We start from the raw sequence: 21,352 nt of genomic DNA, 5'->3' as shown, positions 1-21,352 counted from the left end.
CCCATCCCCTTAAAAGCCCCAGCCTAAATGTGAACTGAGAACTCTCTCTCTCAGGTTCTGTCTGGAGAGGTGCCTATCGGTTCTTACAGATGTCTCTACCCTAATAAACCTTGCTATGTTGCTTTCCATTGCTCTCTGTCTCACGCCTGAATTCTGTCTTGTGCAAAGACAAGGACCCTTTGCTTCTCTGGTAATATATCCATCAATCTATATCTATCTATCCATCTATCTATATTTCTGGGTTTCAAATAAATATACTTTTAATAAAATACATTTCCACAGTATATTATTGGAAACCATGATCAGTTTGCTTTTATTTTCTACTAAAAGCCTTGAGGGACGACACGTTCCAATCTTGTCTTTATGGCTCCAAATGAGGAATATGTTAAAGGGAAACTCACTCTCTCTTTCTCTCTCTGCCAATTATCCTCCTCAGATTGTGATAATAAAAATGATCCATAATTTAATTAAGTGGTACTTTGTAAGGGAGATGCAGATTTTAGTTATTAATAGGCCTTAGTTTCATTAAAGATGATCCTGTTGCTCGTCAGCATTCGTAAAATACCAAATGTTTGGAATAATTAACCACTATTGTTCACTTAAAAATAACAGTGAAGCAATCCACTCACTCTTCTCTCCTTTCAATATGAGGTATTTGAAAAGTCTGTGTGTATGTGAGAAACGCAACTGCACATGCTACAGCAATGCAGTATATAAAAGGCTGCAGGTTTGTATGTGCCTCTGTGTGCATCTGAGTATGCACACTCCCCAGTAATTTCACAGCCCAGAATCTGTGAGGCCAAATGGTGGACAACAATCATTTGAGATGTGCACCAGTCCCCTGGAATCCACAAATCTGGTGTCCAGAGCATCTACATGTCCTGAAGTTACACCCATCTAATCCTCCCCTTACTCACTCCTTCAATCTCAGAATGAGAGCAGCTCACCTGGACTGGACAGGAGGTTGTGGGTGAGTCAGAGAGAGCGTCACACTGCCCAGCAGTCCCAGCAGATGTTCTCCCATCTCGGACTTCGAGATGCTCCCCAGTTAAACACAAGGCACTGAGTGCCAGACATTCGGAGTGGGGAGAGAAGCTGAACCTCTTTTTATTTCCATTGTGGCAAAGAGCACAGGGAGCCTAGAGGAAACCCTGGCTTCCCAGGTGTCCCCTGGGGCTTCTGTCCTTGCAGGAAATTCACTCTCAGTCCCAGAATATTGTAAATACACTGAGGATGAAAATATCCTTCCCTTATCTTTAATAAGTTAAAAAAGCTACCTTTATATCTGCTCTAAGTGGATTCCCCATTAATTTAATAAACAATTGACTTATTATGTTTTGACAGCCGCTGGCTTGTTCATTTGCTCCATAAACACTCAGTGATGTCTGTGATGTGCCCATGTTTGAGTTACACTGGAGATTCCTTAAGGACGGGAAAAGTCAGAGAAAAACAATGATGCTGGTTTTCATCCACCTCACATAAACTGCATGTGCTATGATACAGCTAAAAATAACCAAAGGACATAAAATAAGCTAATTAATGAAAACATCACCTCATATGCCATTTTTGAGTTGAAAACATTTGAACTCTTTTAAGAACTCTGGAATGTATGATGCATGATTGTTAACGGTCACCAATCTCACAATAACCTCTAACGCTCGGTCTGATTAATTTATCCCCTTATACCATCCACTCCCTTAACCCAGAATCCTATATACTATTCTATTTCTTTATGTTTCTGGATACCACACATAATTGAAATCATTCAGTGTTTGTCCTTCTGTGCCAGGCTTATTTCACTGAGTAAAAGATCCTCCAGGTTATGTTGGAAATGACAGATTTTTTTTTATTGTAAAGGATGAATAACATTCCATTGTCTATATGAGGATACTTCACAAAGTTAGTGGAAAAGTGAGTTAAAAGATGCTTATTATTTTTTTTGACAGGCAGAGTGGACAGTGAGAAAGAGACAGAGAGAAAGGTCTTCCTTTTCCGTTGGATCACCACCCAATGGCTACTGTGGCCGACGCGCTGCGGCCGGCGCACTGCGCTGATCCAAAGCTAGGAGCCAGGTGCTTCTCCTGGTCTCCCATGCAGGTGCAGGGCCCAAGCACTTGGGCCATCCTCCACTGCACTCCAGGGCCATAGCAGAGAGCTGGCCTAGAAGAGGGGCAACCGGGAAAGAATCCAGCGCCCCGCCCGGGACTAGAACCCGGTGTGCCAGTGCTGTAGGCAGAGGATTAGCCTATTGAGCCGCGGTGCCAGCCAAAAGATGCTTTTTTGGTACCAAAAAAACCTAAACCTAAGTATATGAAAAATTTTCAGATGTTCAAGGAAAATGCAAATTATGAAAAAATGATACACAGATTACAAAGCTTTTTTTCCACCAACATATACATCTTTCAATTTCATTTTCCATGAACTTTGAACGACCCTCATCTATGTTGCCTTTCTTTGTCCATTCATCTGATGGAAATCAGAAATGAGCTTATGTGTGTGTGACAAAGGCCTAAGGAACTGACATCTACAGTGGTCCAGTATCCTCATCTCAAAGTCATCCCGATAACCTTCCAGGTGCAGCCTAGTATCTGCACTTCAAAAGTCCTGCCCAGATCCTGATGACCTTCCAGGGGTCCTGCCCCTTCTCCCTGGCCTGATAAACATCCTTCCTCTAAGAAGGGACGAGGCCAGTCAGGCTTCCCCTGTCTGATAACTTCAGTGGGAAGAACTCAGAACGGAATTTTTTGTATTTACACCCAACAAGTCCTTGGGTCCGGGAGTAGAAGAAGGAGATGGGGAAGGAAGGCAAGACCCACCCTCTTAAAAACCCCAGCCTAAATGTGAACTGAGCACTCTCTCTCAGGGTCTGTCTGGAGAGGTGCCCATCCAGGCACCTCTTACAGATATCTTACCTCCAGGACAACTTACAGATGTCCCTACCCTAATAAACCTTGCTATTTTGCTTTCCACTACTCTGTCTCACAGCTGAATTCTTTTTTGTGCGAAGACAAGGACCCTTTGCTTCTCCGGCAACAAAATTAGACAATTCCCAAATACTACAAGCTTCAAAATTCCATGTGATTCAACAAAGAAATCTGATGAGATCATACATTATATCTATATCTATATCTGTCTATCTATAGACATGAAAATGAAGACAAAACTCATCAGAGTTGTAGTGTGGCACAGGTGAAACTAAGAGGAAAGTTTACAACATTGAACACACATACTAGAAAATTACAAAGATCTAAAATCAATAGTGTACATTTCAACATTAGGAAATGAGAGAAAGGAGAGTCAATTGAATTCCAAGTAAGCAGAAGAAAAGACATAATAAAAACCCATTGAACTTGAAAATTGAAAAACAGAATGAAAAATCAATGTAACAAAAATCTGTCTTTGAAGAGATAATAAAATTGATTAAGCCTCTATTCAGTCAAATGAAGAGAAATCTTTCTTTGATGAAAATTTCTGCCTCTCTCTCTCTCTCTCTGTGCTGCCCCATACTTTCAGCTCAATTATCACATCCAATTACCACTTGACAAGGTGAAGGTCTGCCTCCCTCTGAGGCCAATGCCCCAGGCTTCTCTCTGGGGTGATCCACTCCAGACTCTGGGGACCCACTCCCTGGGAAGCTCACAGAGAAGATTCTCTCCTTGACGTAGTGTGCAACAGGTAGCTTCCACCTCTGAGCTTGCTTATTAAACGCAGTCGTTTCGTCTCATGGTGAACGGAGGAAGATACCAGAATCACCCCTTTGACCCCACCACTGCAGAAAGTACTCATACGCCAAGAGCCGCATGTTCTTTCAGAAAGGTATTTCTGTTCTTCTGTTTCTCAGAGTTTCATGCAGTAGGGGAACTGGATGTAACTGCACAAGGCTTGTGCAAGTGATCATTTCAAACTTCTAGCAATGAAAACATCATGCCTGATGTTTGATTAGAGCAATTTGATTGTTCTCTTAGTCATGTTCCACACTTGTTCAATGAAGCAAGCAACAGAATAGTGTGGTACATTCAGTTCACTTTGATTTTTATCATTGTAATCAGTGTTGGGGCCTCTATGGCCAGCTTGGGACTGTTCAGCACACAGCTTGTGGGGCAGGCCCATGCCCACAGCCCTTGAAACCGGCAGTGATGGGTGATTCTTGAGGATCAGAACAACAGTGACACGAGTGTGCAAGGAGGCTCAAGTGCAGTTGACATAAATGCCCTCAGTGCTGGCATGGCAGCAGAGGTCATCCGGTCAGTGCCTTTTACTTTTGGGGGCCACTGAAAGTGAAATTTATTTGTAACATCCCCATTTAAATCAGCTCCCTGTAAGCTAACACAGCTAGAATGCAGGTCTCCATCAGTCCCAGCATTCGTCAGATGCTGGTGTGCTCCACCAGCTGCGTGGTCTTGATTTACAGCTCTTGGAGTGAAAGAGCCCATAGGGCAGGTGAACGTGGAGTCTGGATATTCTTAGGTAGTCAAATTGTAGACAGTGGAGCCAGGGGAGGGAAATGACCCCAGGTGAGTCGAAGAGTCCAGGGCTGCTGTTGAGGCTGCTTTTCAGCCTGAGTCTGTGCTGGGGTCCCTTTCAGAGAGGAAGGACTTGGGAGCAGGTTAGAACAGGGGGCTCCCTGTCAGTGCATCTGTGTTACCTGCATGTTGAAGCAGGTGTAGAGCTGAGCCGGGTGCCCTCCCCATCCCCCAGCCCACACCATGCATGTCTTCATGTGTGCATTCCCGGCTTCCTCCACCCTGACACTGTTTGCAGCAGAGTGACTGAGGTACGTTTATCCCAACTAAGTGGACGTGATTATATATGCTACCACTCATTTTTGCTCCTGACGTGAAAAGAATTCCACAGTCACTTATTTGTTCCTCAAAGAGACTGGGATGCAGGAATGTTGGTAAATGTGTAATTCCATGCACTTTGCAGTTAGAAGTAATACAAAGTTTACATTAAATCTGACAGTGATGTATGTATGTATGTGTGCTGAAAGGTACTATGCCTTTTTAATATATGGTTGACTATCAAGTATTTGTTAATGAATATTATCAATGATTTTTCCCATTATTTTCCATAGATGTGTTGTATGAATGTGTACTATATATAAAATATTTCTACTTGTTTCTCTAAAAACCAATCCTGCATATTCTCAATTCTAAACAGCACACACTTCCAAGAAGTTATTGATTGCATGATAATTTCAATAAATAACAGTAACTATATAGAAACTACATAAAATTATGGGGTAGTTTTCCCTTCTGGAAGCAGGAGGTGATGGAGTTGAAACAGTGGCATGATTTCCATTCTCTAGGTGACTAAGCATGAGAACTGCTCCAAGCTAACCAGGGGGTGGGGCCCTGTTGCTGACTGAGTCTGGGAGCTGTGTGACCACCTACCCTGATGTTGGTGAGGGAGGGGGGCCTAGAGCTACAAGTCTGGATTGTTTGGTTAGGACTCTGAGGACAAACCAAAACCAAATTAGTAACAACGTGCACAGTACTACTTGTTTCACTAAATTCTATTAATAAGTAAATGGCAGGACAAAAATGCTGTTTTTACTATTACACATTGTCAAACAATACACTGGGTAGAAAAACATAAAGAAAATAGTAAGAATGATGAAGCAAATCTTGCATCAACAACCTCTGTCATGCTTAATCATGTTTTCTGAATTTATCATTTTAATAGGTGAGGTGTTACATAGATTCATGAAGCCAAAAAAAGTCTTATTTATTTTCACTAAATTTTATAAGTGAGTTGAAATGACATCTGGTTTATGACACACAACAGTATTCCAACTGCTTCTTGATACTAATATGCATAATATTAAAATGTGAAATGCCACAAATGTGGGATGAGCAAAAATTATTGTTAATTAATTAACCATTTATTCATCTTTTTGTGCTTGATTTAATATTGTAAATGTTGAGATATTACAGAATAGTTAATGTTCAGTTTTCTACCTGTTTCTCATGGTTTCCTTCCTCTGTCCCGCATTCACTAATTGGGACCATGCATTCCCTATACCATCTCTTATCTGTGTGCATCCATAACTAATATCTCGTGTTCTGAATGTTGAAACTCACATGACGGAGAACATGCTGTATGGAATTTTCTGTACTGGTGTATGTGGCGCTGCCACACTCAGCATGGCTGCTGTACAGGGACCTGTTCTTATATAAAACAGGGCTTTGGATCCCTTCTCCTCATGAGGACAGCACACAGCCCTCAATTTGGTAACCTTTACACTTGAGTATATATTTATTAAAGGAGCCACAAAACGTGTATAATGAAAAATTTTCTTACATCAAAACAAATTCTCCCTTAAAAAATTAATTCTTTCTGGGGCTGGTGCTGTGGCACAGTAGTTTAATCCTCTGCCTATGGTGCCGGCATCCCATGTGGGTGCTGGTTCTAGTCCTGGCTGCTCTTCTTCCCATCCATCTCTCTGCTATGGCCTGGAAAGGCAGTGGAAGTCCTTGGGCCCCTGCACCCATGTGGAAGACCAGGAATAAGTACCTGGCTCCTGGCTTCGGATTGGTGCAGCTCCAACCATTGTGGCCATTTAGGGAGTGAACCAACAAAAGGAAGACCTTTCTCTGTCTCTCCCTCTCACTGTCTGTAACTCTACTTCTCAAAAATTAAAATCTTAAAAAAGTTATTTCTTTCTTTCATATCAGAAGATTGCAGGTTTGTGTCCTGCCGCGGTTGCCACCAAAAAAAATTATTTCTTTTTTTTTGAATCATTAAAATGAGAGAGAGAGAGAGAGAGAGAGAGAGAGAGCAAGTGCTTCTCTCTGCTGACTCACTAAACAAATGACCACCAGGGCCTGAACTGGTCCAGGTGCAATGCTAGAGCTGGGAACTCAATCTGGGTTTCCCAAGGGGTATCAGGAACCCAATAGCCTGAGCTAACACTGCCACCTTCCAAGGCCTGCATTTCCAGGAAGGTGGAGCCAGGAGTGGGAACCAGGAATTAAACCCAGGTTCTCTGATGTGGAACACAGGTGTCTTTACACTAAGGTAAAATCATACTTTTTAAATTAGGTTTTCCATAAACTTTTTTATTATATAAAACAGTGAGTACAAAACAGCATGCTTTAAAGTTTTGATTTTGATTTCCCTACCTACTAAGGTTGGACACACGTTTTAATTGGTTATTGATCTGCTATCTGCTGGTTCACTCCCCAAATACCTGACACGGCCCAAAATGAAGCAAGTTGAAGCCAGGAGCCCAGGTCTCAATCAGGGGACCCATGTACTTGAGCCATCACATGTTACCCCCCCAGGATGCACACTGCAGGAAGGTGGAATTGGCAGATGAGCTGAGACTCAAACCCAGACACTCTAATATGGGATGGAGGTGCCCCAAGTAGTTCCTTGACTGCTGCAACTGACCTTTGCCCCAAGTTCATTGTTTCTGCTATGCCTCTGTTTCTCCTGCTGAATGAGAATAATAATCTCAATTCCTTGTGCCATTATGAATATTACTTGAGTTTAATGTATGCACAGTACAGATAGTAGCATCTGGCATGGAGAAGGTTCTACACAAGAGTTATGGCATCATAACTATTACTATTGTTGTGTCTAGTGCATGGACACAAAATCCATTTGACTCTCTCCAAAACAGAACTATTAACAATATGGCTTAAGGTCACATTTGGTATTCTTTCCTTTCCTTGAATCATAAATCTCATTGTAAAGCGACATGCTGCTGAGGTTATTCAACAAACACCTAGAGCTCACCGACTGCCCAGGATGTGTAGTTACAGCTACAACTACACCTTTTGCACTAAAACATCACTCAGAAACTTGTACAAAAGGCAGATTATTGAGTATCTCCCACAAATTCTTATTTGGTTTATTGGCAATGGAACCCGAGAACCTACTTTTTTTTATACAAACATCCTAGTTGATTGGATGGAGGAATTTCTTAGCTTGTGTTTGAAAAGCACTGCATAGCAGATCACTGACACTAAATGACAGCTTTTAAAGATTAGTTACTCGATTCTTAGTCTTTAGCTCTCTAAACCTTACAAAGCTTATAAAACAATCTGCCAACATCCCACTTGCTTTAGGAGTATGGAAGATGACCAACAGATTTGATTTGTTGACTTGGTTTTTCTTTGTCTCATTTAAAATGGTCATGCTTTCTTCTCAACAATCAGAACACGGGTCCCCCTGCCAGATGAACAATCTCACGGATGTGGCAGAATTCCTGCTCATGGGCTTTTCTGAAGTCTGGGCCCTACAGATTCTGCACGCGGGGCTGTTTCTGCTGCTTTATCTGGCAGCACTGGTGGGGAACCTACTCATTGTGACAGTCATCACGCTGGATCACTATCTGCACACGCCCATGCACTTCTTCCTGAAGAACCTCTCCTTTCTGGATTTGTGCTACATCTCAGTCACCGTGCCCAAGTCTGTCCACAGCTCCCTGATGCACAGCAGCTCCATCTCTTATCTTGGCTGCATGGCTCAAGTCTATTTTTTCTTTGCCTTTGCCTCTGCTGAGCTGGCCTTTCTCACTGTCATGTCCTATGACCGCTACCTTGCCATTTGCCGCCCCCTCCAGTATGGAGCTGTGATGACGGCAGGGAAATGCTGCCAGATGGCAGTGACTGCCTGGCTCAGCTGCTTTTCCTACGCAGCAGTGCACACTGGAAACATGTTTCAGGAGCCTATTTCCAGATCCAACAGCATCCACCAGTTCTTCTGTGACATCCCCCACGTGCTGGCCCTGGTGTCCTGTGAGGTTTTCTTTGCAGAGTTTGTTGCACTAGCTCTCAGCTCGTTCTTGGTGATGGGCTGCTTTGGTCTCATGATCACCTCTTACTTCCACATCTTCTCCACGGTGCTCAGAATCCCTTCAGGAGAGGGTCGAGCAAAAGCCTTCTCCACTTGCTCCCCACAGCTGGCTGTCACCGTGCTCTTCCTCAGCACCGGGCTCTTTGCTGCCTTAGGGCAAGTTGCCAAATCTTCATCCTTTCAAGACCTGGGAATTGTTCTGGCATACACAGTTCTGCCTCCTGTTCTGAATCCCATCATATACAGTCTCAGAAATAAGGAGATAAAAACAGCACTGTGGCGGCAATTTTGGAAGATACACCCTCTGCCATTGTAGGACTTCTGGTCTTTGCTGTAGAAGGTTTATGATAAAAGATGTAACGATCCTAAATACATGATGACAAATGATGAAAAAGCTGCTGATTCCAATTTGGAAGATTGCTAAATTAACAGAAAATCATCCATTTTATTCTGAATTTCCAATGTAAAAGAATCCAAGGTTATGTGCACAATTTCATTTCTAATAATTTATAATTATGCTTTCCATAACTCATTGATCAATATTTTCTAAATATTATCTTTTAATATTTCACTTTATTTTCAAATAGGCAAAAATGTAAAACTACAATGTATTTGTTTTAAATTTATTTACTTATACTCAAAACTTCAGTGTAGCTAACAAATATGAGCTGTATATATTTACACTATACAATTTGATGCTTTGACACATCGACCCACTACAGATTATTACATCAGGATACTTAAAATATCCATTAACTCATGTACTTGTTATGGGGGGACAGAACTTGAAGATCTCTATTATCAGCTCTCAAGTATTTGGTACACTGATAACTGCTGTTACCATGTTGCACATACAGTCCCAGAACACATTCATCTGTCTAATTGGAATGACTGTGGTTCTGATATGCATTTCCTTGATGACTAATGATGTTGACAGATTTTGTTTCCATGCATCTATTAATTATTGACATGTCTTTTTTTGGGAAGTGTATATTCAGATCATTGGTCCATTTGAATGAATTAAATACTTACTGTTGAATTGCTTGAGTTCTTACAGTTTTTAGCTTATAGATTCATCACCTTGATTAAACTTATTTCCAATATTATAATTTTGAAGCTATTGTAAGATAATATTTGATTTCTTTTTTGGATAATATAGTGCTAATGTGTAGAAAAACTAGTGATATTTGTATGCTGATTTTGTGTCCTGCAATATGACTGAATTCATTTATAAAATTAACATTTTTGGCAGAATCTTCAGGAATTTCTATATATAAAATTATATTGTGGGGCCAGCACTGTAGCACAGTAGTTTAATGCCCTGGCCTGAAGCACCTGCATCCCATATGGGTTCTGGTTTGAGTCCCAGCTGCTCTGCTTCCTATCCAGCTCTCTGCTATGGCCTGGGAAAGAAGTAGAAGATGGCACAAGTCCTTGGGCCCCTGTAGCCATGTAGGAGACCGAGGGGAGGCTCCTGGCTCCTGGCTTCGGATCAGTGCATCTCCGGGCACTGCGGCCAACTGGGGAGTGAACCATCGGATGGAAGACCTCTCTCTCTCTCTGTCTCCCTCTGTCTCTCTCTGCCTCTTCTCTCTCTGTGCAACTCTTTCAAATAAATAAAAAATAAATCTTTACAAAAAATTATATTGTTTCCCAACAGAGATTATTTAATGTCTCTTATTTATTTCTCTTATCTAATTGCTCTACCTGGGTCTGTTGCTGCCATGTTGAATAGCAGTGGCAAAAGGGGCATCCTCAACTTGTTCCTGATATGAGAGGAAAAGCTTCAACTTTTCACATTTGAGTAAGATGGTAACCATGGACTTGGGATTCACGAGAGGGCTTCAAAATGTTCATGAAAACAGGGAACTGAAAGATAAAGTTTATTTTGGGCTGAAAAATTTTGAAAATCATGTATGATTTTTCACAACAGATTAGAGTATTACTTTTTCTTTAAATTATATTTTAGGTTTCAATTCTTTTGGATTTAAACACTTAAATTACTTTGACTGAGTATCATGTTATTTTTATAGTTACACTATATTGAATAAACCAGATTTTATGCCTGAGAAGTCACTCCTTTATTAAGTTTTCTTTTGAGAAATTATAAAAATTACTAAATATTTGATGAATCATAGGTGTACCTATTCCAAAATTATTTGGAATCAATATATTGTTTCATATCCATCCATTAACATGTGCAAATGCTACAAAATGCTATAATTCCTGGAAGAGCAATGGAAAGGTTAAGCAATACACTCATAATTACAAGAATGATCACTCTGGTTTCAGTAGAATAACTGGGTGTGGGCAATATAGCACACAGAAACCAGACCAGGAGTGTTTATTTATTTGAAAGGCAGAGACACAGAAACGGACAGACAATTATCAGAAACTGGAATTGAAGCAGAGCTAGGACTTGAACCTAGACACTCCAACGTGGGATGTGGGCATCCCAAATGGCAGCTTAACTGATCCACCAAACTCCCATCTTCCATAGACGTAAATATGAATATAGATACAGGTATAGATAAGGATAAAGATATAGATATAGGTATAGATATAGATACAGATATATATATAGAGAGAGAGAGAGATAGAGAGAGAGAGAGACAGATATAGATACATATAAGTTTGAATCTCAGTGACTTCCCAGTATAAATCTAAAGTAGATCCCTATAATTTTCTAAAATAAAACTTCTGTAGTATTCTTTTCCTTATAGCTCCCTTTATCTGTTGGTTTCTAAGACTGTAGATGACAGGATTCAAGAATGGAGGAACAACAGTGTAGAATACAGAAAGAATTGTGCCCTGAACCATTTCAGAGGTCACAGAGGGCCTCAGATATACACAGGCGCCAGAGCTCAGGAAGACAAACACCACAAGGATGTGTGGGACACAGGTGGAAAAGGCCTTTCCTTGCTCTCGGGCTGGAAACTTGAGCACGGTGGAGAATATACGAACATATGACATGGTGATGAAGATGAAGCAGCCACCAACAACTAGCACGACAGAGAGCAGGAGTAAGAGCTCACTGCTGAAGGTGTCAGAGCAGGAGAGGCTGAGCAGAGAGGGGATGTCACAGAAGAACTGACGGACCACGTGGGACTCACAGAAGGGCAGCTGGAACGTGTAGCCAGTGTGCACGCCTGCATAGATGAGGCCACTGAGTAGGGAAGCCAGGGTCATCTGTACACGGAATCGGTCATTCACGGTAGTGGAGTAGTGAAGAGGCTGGCAGATGGCCACATAGCGGTCCCAGGCCATGGTGGTGAGAAACAGCACCTCCACATATGCACAGTAGATGACCAAGAATATCTGAGTTGCACACCCAGCCACTGAAATGGCCCTGTTGTCAGTGAGGGAGTTGACACAGGCATTGGGGACAGTGACAGAAATGTAACACATGTCCAAGATGGAGAGGTTCCTGAGGAAGAAGTACATGGGGGTGTGAAGGCTCCAGTCCACAGTGGTGACGGTGACAATGAGCAGGTTCCCCAGCAGGGTGCCCAAGTATGTTAGTAGGAATAACATGGTGAGCAGGATCTGAATCTCTCGTGTGTCAGCAAAGCCCTCAAGGAGAAACACAGTCACCACAGTGGAATTGGCCATTTTCTGGAAAGCCTGGTTGATCTGGAAAAAAAAAAAAGGTCACAAAAGATGGGAACCATAGCTAAATAATAATTATCAGCTAATCAACAAAGTGACCTAAACACTTTCCTTGATAATGTTTACTTCTATTTAATGTACCTAACCTATGTAATACAACTAACAAGTCCATTTTTTCACCTTTTAAATCTGCCTACATTCTTACCACTCTGAAGTAGTTATCATTTAAAGGTGCTAAAAAGGATGGGGTACTCCAATCCGATTATATAGGAGTGAGGCCCAGCCCTGCTACTCAGTTTCCACACTAACAACCAACCCATAATTTTCACTGTTTTAATAAAGGGTGAACTGGTTACTACTGGCATGTTCCTCTGAGGAAAACATGTGCGTAAGTCAGGAAGAATTAATACCAGTCTTTTAAAGACTCTTCCAAAGAACATAAAAGAGGGAATACTTTGAAACTCACTTTAATGACACCAGCATCATGCAGTGTCAAAGCCAGACAAAGGCAGCACAACAAAACAAAACACAGATGAATATCCTTGAGAGACATTCATACAAAAGCCCCTGGCTTGAAAGGAAGTTTCAACATAAGCAAGCCAATCGGTGTGATTCACAACATTATCAGATTGAAGGATAAAAGTCACACAATAACCTGAATAAATGCTGAAACACATTTCATAAAATTTAACTTTTCATAATAAAATTTTGTTAACAAATTATGTATAGAAGAATCTTTGTCCCCCACAATAAAGATCATTTTAGAAAAGCTCACAACTAACATCATACTCAATAATGAAAAAATGAAAACTTCTCTCTAAAATTTGGCAAGGATACATATTCTCACCACTTTTATTCAAAGTAATACTAGAAGTCCATTCCAGAGCAATTAGACATGAGAAACAAATGAAAGGTGTCAAAGTGGAAAGGAAAAAATAAAGTTATATGAGCAAATGTGGAAAACTCTGAAGACTTAACAGACACAAAAAAACTGCTTTGAGAAAAATGAACTCAGAAAAACTGTGAGATACAAAATTTATATATATATACACATATATATTGCATTTCTGTATATGAACAACAAAATGTTCAAAAAGGAAGTCAGGAAAACAACCACTTTTCCAAAAGCATCAAACATAATAAATCACTAAAAAATAAACTTAACCAGCTGAAGTAGTTCTGCACTGATAAGTGTAAATACCAATAAGTGAATAAAAACACACAAATATAGGGAAAGGCATCCCTTGTTCATAGAAGTAAGTAATAATTTGTTACAATGACCAGTTTAAAAAGCTACACACAATGCAGCCCCTAAAAATATTAACCCAACATTTTTTATACAAACAGAAATAAAACCTAGAGTTAATATGGAACCCAAAAAATCTTGACAGAAATTTTCAGCAAGAAGAATTAAACTGGAAGCACTATATTTCCCTAATAAAATTTTTTGAGTGATGAAGCCACAGTCATAAAAATATGATACTGTCTTAAAAAACAAGCATCTGGACCAACAGAATAAATAGTGTGTCCAGAAATAAATCCACATCTATGTGGCTAACTGATCTTCCACAAAGGTGCTGAGAGCACACACTGGTGGAAGGACATATCATCAATTAATGATGTTGGGAAAACTCAGTATGCACACATAGAAGAATGAGATTGAACCCTTACATGCACACACACTCAACGTGAAATAGATTAAACATCTAAACATAGGACAGAAAGCTGTAAATTCTAATGTGTGTTCTGCCTAGCCAATATGATCTATTTATGTTTATAATAAGGTCCATAGTTTATTTTAAATGTAATTAGAACATTTGGGTTCTTGTGTACTTGAGCTGATTTTAAGAATTAGAGTACACATCTGCTCTTAATACCCCATTAAGTGAAACTCGATGAAGGGCGGGATAGGAGAGGGAGTGGGAGTGGGAGAGGGGAGGGCCACGGGAGGGAGGGAGGTTGTGGGGGGAGCCACAACAATACAAAAGTTGCACTTTGTAAATTCACATTTATTAAATTAAAAAAACTATATAACAAACAAAAAAAAGAAAAAGAAAAAAAAGAACTTAATACTTTACCATTTTAGTATTTTTTATGTTCTACTTAAAACTATTGGTTGAACTCTGTAATTAATACACAGTTACTCTTAGGTGTTTAATTAATGCTATAACTAGTACTCAAATAGTATTTTACACTTTGTGTTTCTGTGTGGGTGCAAACTGTTAAAATATTTACTTAATATTTGCTAAATTGATCTTCTGTATATACAGATAATTGAAAATTAATCTTGATGTGATTGGAAGGGGAGAGGGAGTGGGAGAGGGGAGTGTTGTGGGTGGGAGGGAAGTTATGGGGGGGTGGAAGCTATTGTAATCCATAAGCTGTACTTTGGAAATTTATGTTCATTAAATAAAATTAAATATAAATAAAAAAACAATACCCCATTAGGGATGAAACTATCAGGATCTCTTAAGTTGAAATAAGTGAACAAAGGCACTATGAATCCCTTTATTTTGATTTTGCAACAAAACCAACTTAAAGGCTTTTAGCATTAGTTTTCTGGTGATGGTCAAATATAGTGACAGAATTCAAAGGAACAAGTTTTTAAAAATATAAAATTTGTATTCTCATTTTTAGCTAAGTGATCATTTAGCCTTCATCACATATCTCTTTTTTGGAATGGGCACTGTATGCATTCAATGATTTTCAAACATGTATTTTGACCATAACAAAAAAAATATCAAAAAGATATGAAAGCAAGCCTTGAAGATTCAGCTAGGAATAAAGTCCATATATAACTACTGGCAAAAACGAATGCAATCCCATAAAATCGTGTCCAAAGTAATATCTTTAAAAAACTTTATATATGTGTACACACACATACATGCATTTATACATATATATATATAAATACACATATATCAACCACTTGCATGTTGTTGTTTTACTATTGATATCTTCAGTCTTTTCTGGAACTCCTGTACACATAGTCTCTGAACGTCTTGTAAGCAAATGGTAAACAAAGGTTCAAAAATTTTGAATCAGTGAAGATGGCATAAAGATAAAATGATAAGCTATAGGTAGGTTCCATATGTCGGACATGAATCTGTCACATTCTCTAATATCATTGTGGACATCTGAAATGACAGCAACTACTATAAAATAAGTAGCAAGATTTCTGTTCCTTTAAGGAAATTACTAATTGTTTCACATGAAACCATAAGTTGGGTTTCTGCACTGACCCTCTCCAACTGTACTTTTAACTGGAATTCCATTTCTATTTCTAAAGAGAAAACAATATTGCAAAGTGAAACAAAAAAAAATCTCCAGGAAATCAAAGTGTGAATGAGAGGGAACTATCAAAGGAGGACATTGTCAACAGGAATCACAGTGTTCTCACCCTTAGGTATTGTCTGTGATTGTCTTAGAGATGCGAATTAAGGTTTCTCTTGTTAACTTCTAGTCAAGGACTCAAAGCCAGCTCCCCAGATTGTCCATGCTTACAGCATTTGAGAATGCTTTCAGAAGAATCAAGGACACTCACCTTTTATAAGTGGGGCAGCTGTGATTTCCTGTGCACCTCCAGCAAAGCCCTTGGGAAAACAGTCCTTCCCATGCAGTAACAGCAGGCTGCCCAACGGAGATTTCAGACAGGAAACTATCTCCAGAGCACAGGTGAAATGGAGCCAATTAAAATTTGATAATGGACACAAGGACTGAACAGCTAGAGGTGGTGTTACCAGTGAATATGTGTAAATGGTTATTAAGCTAATGAACTAGAAAAACTAGAGAACGTAAATACATATTTGTCATTTGAAATATTGGGGGCATCTGTGCAGACCTCAGAGACATTGTCCTCTATTTTAAGCAACCCCATTCTCTATTGATAACACACACACATACACACTGCTGTGCTCAGCTCTGAGAGAAAGTCAGAGGAATGGATGGAAATCATTCCTCTGAAAACTTTAAGATACATAAATATATTCATCAGAAAGGCAGGGTATGAACAACTGCCATATATCATGGGCCACTACAACACTGAGATTAACAGTATGATGTCTAGTAGCCATTTCTACATTCAAACCCCAGCTGTCCCTCTGCAGTTTTGAGGATTTGGAAAATTGTTTTCTATTTTACTCTCTAAGCCTCCATTTTTAAGATGTTCATTAGGGACATTATAAGAATCACATATGTTAAAAAAACATAAATTGAGTAACTACCACACATTTTTTAAAGTCTGTGTATTAATAATTGTTGCAGTTTAACACCTTTTTTTAAGATTTATTTTTATTTATTTAAAGACAGAGTTACAGACAGAGGTAGAGCCAGAGAGAGGGAAAGAAGCCTTCCATCTACTGGTTCACTCCCCAAATGACTGCAGTGGCCAGAACTGAGCTGATGTGAAGCCAGGGGCCAGGAGCTCCTTCCATGTCTCCCATGTGGGTGCAGGGGCCCAAGGACTTGGGCCATCTTCTACTGCTTTCCCAGCACATAAAAGAGAGCTGGATTGAAAGTGGAGCAGCCAGGACTTGAACTAGCATCCATATGGGATGCTGGTGCTGCGGGCTGGGGCTTTAACCAACTGCGCCACAGTGCCGGCTCCAACACCTATATTTTTATTTATTTATTTATTTATTTATTTATTTTAATTTGAAAGCCTGAGAAATAGAGACAGAGACCCACAGACATGGATCTCCCATCCTTTGCTTTCTTCTTAACAGCTACAGATGGGCCAGGCTGCATCCCATATGGAGTGTCTGGGTTAAGTCCCAGCTCCATTCCCGATTCTAGGTTCCTGCAGCCCTGAAAGGCAGGAGATGATGACTCAAACAGTTGGGTTCTTGCTACCCACATAGGAAATTCAGATGGAGTTCTGGGCTCCTGGCTTTGACCTGGCCCAGACCCAGCTGTTGTGGGCAACTGGGGTGTGGATGGAAGATCCCAGACTGTGTGTCTGTATGTCTTTCTATCCTCTCTCTGCCCTTCAAATAAATAAAATAATATATGAAAAAATCAATCCCCGAATGATATGGTAATGCACTTTCATACATTTGATTTATTTATAAGGAAAACTGTTTTTGTAAATAGCAACATTTCCCAAAATATGAATATCATGATTGTTGTACATATCAAGTGATTCTACCATTCAAACTATTCACTCCCTTCCATCACTACAGGACCTGTTGGTTTGCAAAGCTGCTTCACATATGAGATCTTATTTGAACCCATGAGAAGGTAGATTCAGTTGAATAAGAGGTGGAGCAAAGAAGAGAACTTCATTTTTCTCATTCCAAGTCCAGTGGGGATATGAACCACCAGAAAAGACTTTAGGGGGAACTGTTCATTTAGCATAGGCTACGATTAACCTGCAGAAAAGGCGATCCCAACTTCTCCATGACTTAGAAACCACAAGGATTTATCTCCTGCTCACTCAAATTCTCACAGTGGCTTTTCTGAGGGAACTGGCCTCCATATAGTGACACAGTGCCCCATCTCTGCCCTTTAACAGCTGCCTGAGAGTCCCTTCTCACATGGGAAGGCTGCCTTCAAATGAAAGAGTTTGAGTGCTCACCCATGCCCTGGTCAAGCAGGGCCATGAGAGTAGTTCTGGCCCAGTCTGTGAGGGTAATGGACACATGCCGTTTCTCAGTCATTTGATCTTAATCAAAAAATCTCTGCCACATACGACACAGTGAAGAAAGGTGGGGTTTGCAGAAATAAGAGTAAAGTACTCAAGAACATATATAGTGACCGGTGCCGTGGCGTAGTGGGTTAAAATGACACCATGGCAGTTTCTAGTCTTGGCTACTCCACTTCCTATCCAGTTCCCTGCTAATGCGCAAGGAAACAGTGGAGGGTAACCCAAGTGCTAGGGACCCTGACCCTCATGGGAGACCTAGAAGAAGCTGCTGGCTTCATCCTGGCCCATCCCCTGCCAATGCAGTCATTTGGGGAGTGAACCAGCAGATGGCAGACCTCTCTCTCTGGCTCTCCCTCTATTTCTCTCTTGTTCTCTGTTACTCTCCCTTTCAAATAAATAGAATAAGTTAACACAATTTTTAAAGAACATATATAACAATGACATACAAGATTATACCTGAGTCTTTCAAGCTCATAACCCTGCTTTCTCAGAGTCTGAGTATCTGATTCTGACAATAATGCTGTAAGGAAGTTATCATAGCCTTTTGAAAATACTGGGAGTTTACATTTACACTAGCAGTGAAGATACCACAACCTGCATTAGAGTGTCTGGGTTCAATTGCCAGCTCTGGCTGCAGACTCAGTTTCCACTAGAGAAGACTGGAGGCAGCAGAAGATGGCTCAAGTAGTGGAGTTCCTGCCAACCATCTACAAGGCCTGTATTGAGTTCTTGGTTCCTGACTTTGAGCTGGCCTAGTCCTGGACTTTAAGAGCATTTCAGGAACTAACAAGCACTATGCCACAGCACCGGCGCCAACAGCTCATTTCTTTAGCACTGAATAACCTTTCACTGTCCAGATGTACCACAATTTATTTATCCATTCACCAACTGAACAACCACCTGATTGTGTCCAAGTTTTGGCAATTAAAAATAAGACTGCAGGGCAGGCTCTGTGGCATTACCAGGTAAAGCTGCTGCCTGCAGTGCTGGCATCCCAGATGGACACCAGTTCAAGACCTGGCTGCTCCACTACCAATCCATCTCTCTGCTATGGCCTGGGAAAGCAGTAGAGGATGACCCATGTCCTTGGGCACCTGTACATCCATGGGAGACCCAAAAGAAGCTCCTGACTCCTGACTTTGGATCGGCACAGCTCTGGCCATTGCAGCCATCTGGAGAGTAAACCAGTGGATGGAAGATTCTCTCTCTCTCTCTCTCTCTCTCTCTCTCTGCCTCTGCTCTTCTGTAACTCTGTCTTTCAAATAAAATAAATAAATCTTTAAAAAAAATAGGACTCCCAGAAATATTCATATCAGGTATCTGAGTGGATGTAGCATTTCAAATCCTTTAGGTAAATACTAAGGGGCATAATTATTGGAGCATATGTTAAGATTATGTCGTTGAAACTATCGAACTGCCTTGCAAAATGGTTGCAGTATTTTGCATTCACAGCAGCAACAAATGAGAGTTCCTGTTGCTTTGGATTCTCACCAGCATTTGATGTTGTCAATGTTACAAAGTTTGGCTATTCTAAAATATGTATAATAGTAGCTCATTGTTTTAATCTTTACTCCCTGGTTACTTATTATGCTGAGTATCTTTTCATGTGTTAATTTGCATTCTGTATAATATTTATGGTAAAATGTATGTCGAGGGTTTTCATCCATTTTGTAAAATTCAGTTGTTTTCTTATTGTTGAGTTTAGGAGTACTTCTGTATTTTGTAAAATATTCCTGTGTAAACTAAATCTCTTGCAAATATTTTCTTCTAGTTTGGTGAAGTCTTTCAGAGTAAAAAATGATTTTAATGAAGTCCAATTTATCAATTTTTTCTTTCATGGAATATATTTACTGTTGGATTTTAAAAGTCATTGCCAAATCTAGGGTCATCTAGACCTTTTCCTGTTTACTTCTAGGAGTCTAACAGTTTCAAGTTTTACATTTATTTCTGTGATCCATTTTAAGTTATTTTAACATAATTTTTGTATTCACACTCATTTTTAATCTTTGACTTGCAAATAATAGTTGTACATATTTGTGGGGTACAATGGGATGTATGATTGAGGTATATTGTATAATGATCAAATCTAATAATTGGCATATCCACCACCATAAGCATTTATTTATTTATTTGAGATGAGAGCATTCAAATCTTCTTTCTAGCTGCATTGAAATGTACAATGCATTATTGCTGACTAAAGTTATTCTACCTATGTTTTACTGTACAGAATTTCTCCCATATGACTGTAATATTCTATCTACTGAACAACCTCTCTCTATACTCTTCCTCAAATCCTCCCCTGATAACCAGTGTTCTGGTCACAATTTCTATGAGATCAATGTTTTTCAAAATTCCACATGACTGAAAACATGTCTTTCTATGCCTGGGTAATTTTACTGCACATTGCATCTTCTGGATTCATCCATTTTATTGCAAATTTAGAGTATTCCATCCTCTTTCGCAGCAGAATAATCATGCCATCGTGTGTATGCCACAGTCTCATATTCATTCATTGATGGATATTTCAGTGGATGGCATCTGCACCTGTTGGCTGAAACGAGCAGCGCTGTGATGAACATGGAAGCGGAAGAGAGGGAAGGACCGACCTCCAGGACAGTGACCAAGGGAGAACTCTGAACTCCACCACAGAGCCACAGCTACTGTAGATAGCATAGGAACTGGAGATGGCCACACATGGAGGAGAAAGAAGGGCACAAGTTCAGTTGTGATCCTGGATCCAGCCAGCCAGGAGGACTCTGCTATACCAGGGAAAGGCAAACAGGAAAGCCCCAGCCACGGCCACCATCACTTCAGACTGGCACGCTTGAGTACAAGAGAATCTCCACATCCTCAAAGACTTTAAATCCAGTATTGGGCACTCATGACTCATTTGCTTCAGAGAAGGAGCTCACAAGGATTCCCCCCATTCCCCAGAACATAGGTTACTAAAGCATAGGGCCAACACCAGGACAAGGCCACTGCAAAGTCTAGACTGACCTAGGGGCCAGGAGGCAGCCCAGGCATAACAGTTGCCACCTGAAAAAGCCCAGCACCACTTGCCTGAGGACAGGCTCCACTCCAACCTGCAGCTTCAGGACAGTGGCTGCCACTGCAATGAGACCAGGAGCTACAGTTGGCATTGTAGCACAGTGAGTTAAGCCACTGCTTGCAATGCTGGCATCCCATATCCATGTGCAGGTTCAAGTCCCAGCTGCGTTGTTCCTGATCCAGCTTGCCGCTAATGTGGCTGAGAAGGCAGTAGATGATAGGCAGAGTGTTTGGGCCTCTGCCACT

General features: G+C 40.5%; 2 protein-coding genes across 2 annotated transcripts; one reads left to right on the top strand and one right to left on the bottom strand.

Moving 5' to 3' along the window:
* The first annotated feature begins 8,185 nt into the window (after positions 1-8,185).
* LOC100340051 (olfactory receptor 14I1) lies at positions 8,186-9,121 on the top strand. The gene has a single exon (XM_002724227.4). The coding sequence runs from the start codon at positions 8,186-8,188 to the stop codon at positions 9,119-9,121; it is 936 nt and encodes a 311-aa protein (XP_002724273.3).
* Positions 9,122-11,481: 2,360 nt separating this feature from the next.
* LOC127488833 (olfactory receptor 14C36) lies at positions 11,482-12,431 on the bottom strand. The gene has a single exon (XM_089334708.1). It carries the CDS (start codon positions 12,415-12,417, stop codon positions 11,482-11,484), a length of 936 nt encoding a protein of 311 aa, XP_089190834.1. The 5' UTR covers positions 12,418-12,431.
* Between the last annotated feature and the right edge of the window lie 8,921 nt (positions 12,432-21,352).

Source organism: Oryctolagus cuniculus, chromosome 6, assembly GCF_051225735.1.
Source record: "Oryctolagus cuniculus isolate XC-2025 breed Fujian yellow rabbit chromosome 6, ASM5122573v1, whole genome shotgun sequence".
NCBI lineage: Eukaryota > Metazoa > Chordata > Mammalia > Lagomorpha > Leporidae > Oryctolagus > Oryctolagus cuniculus.
The sequence above is the reverse complement of the archived record's forward strand: the minus strand, read 5'-3'. Positions and strand labels throughout refer to the sequence as shown.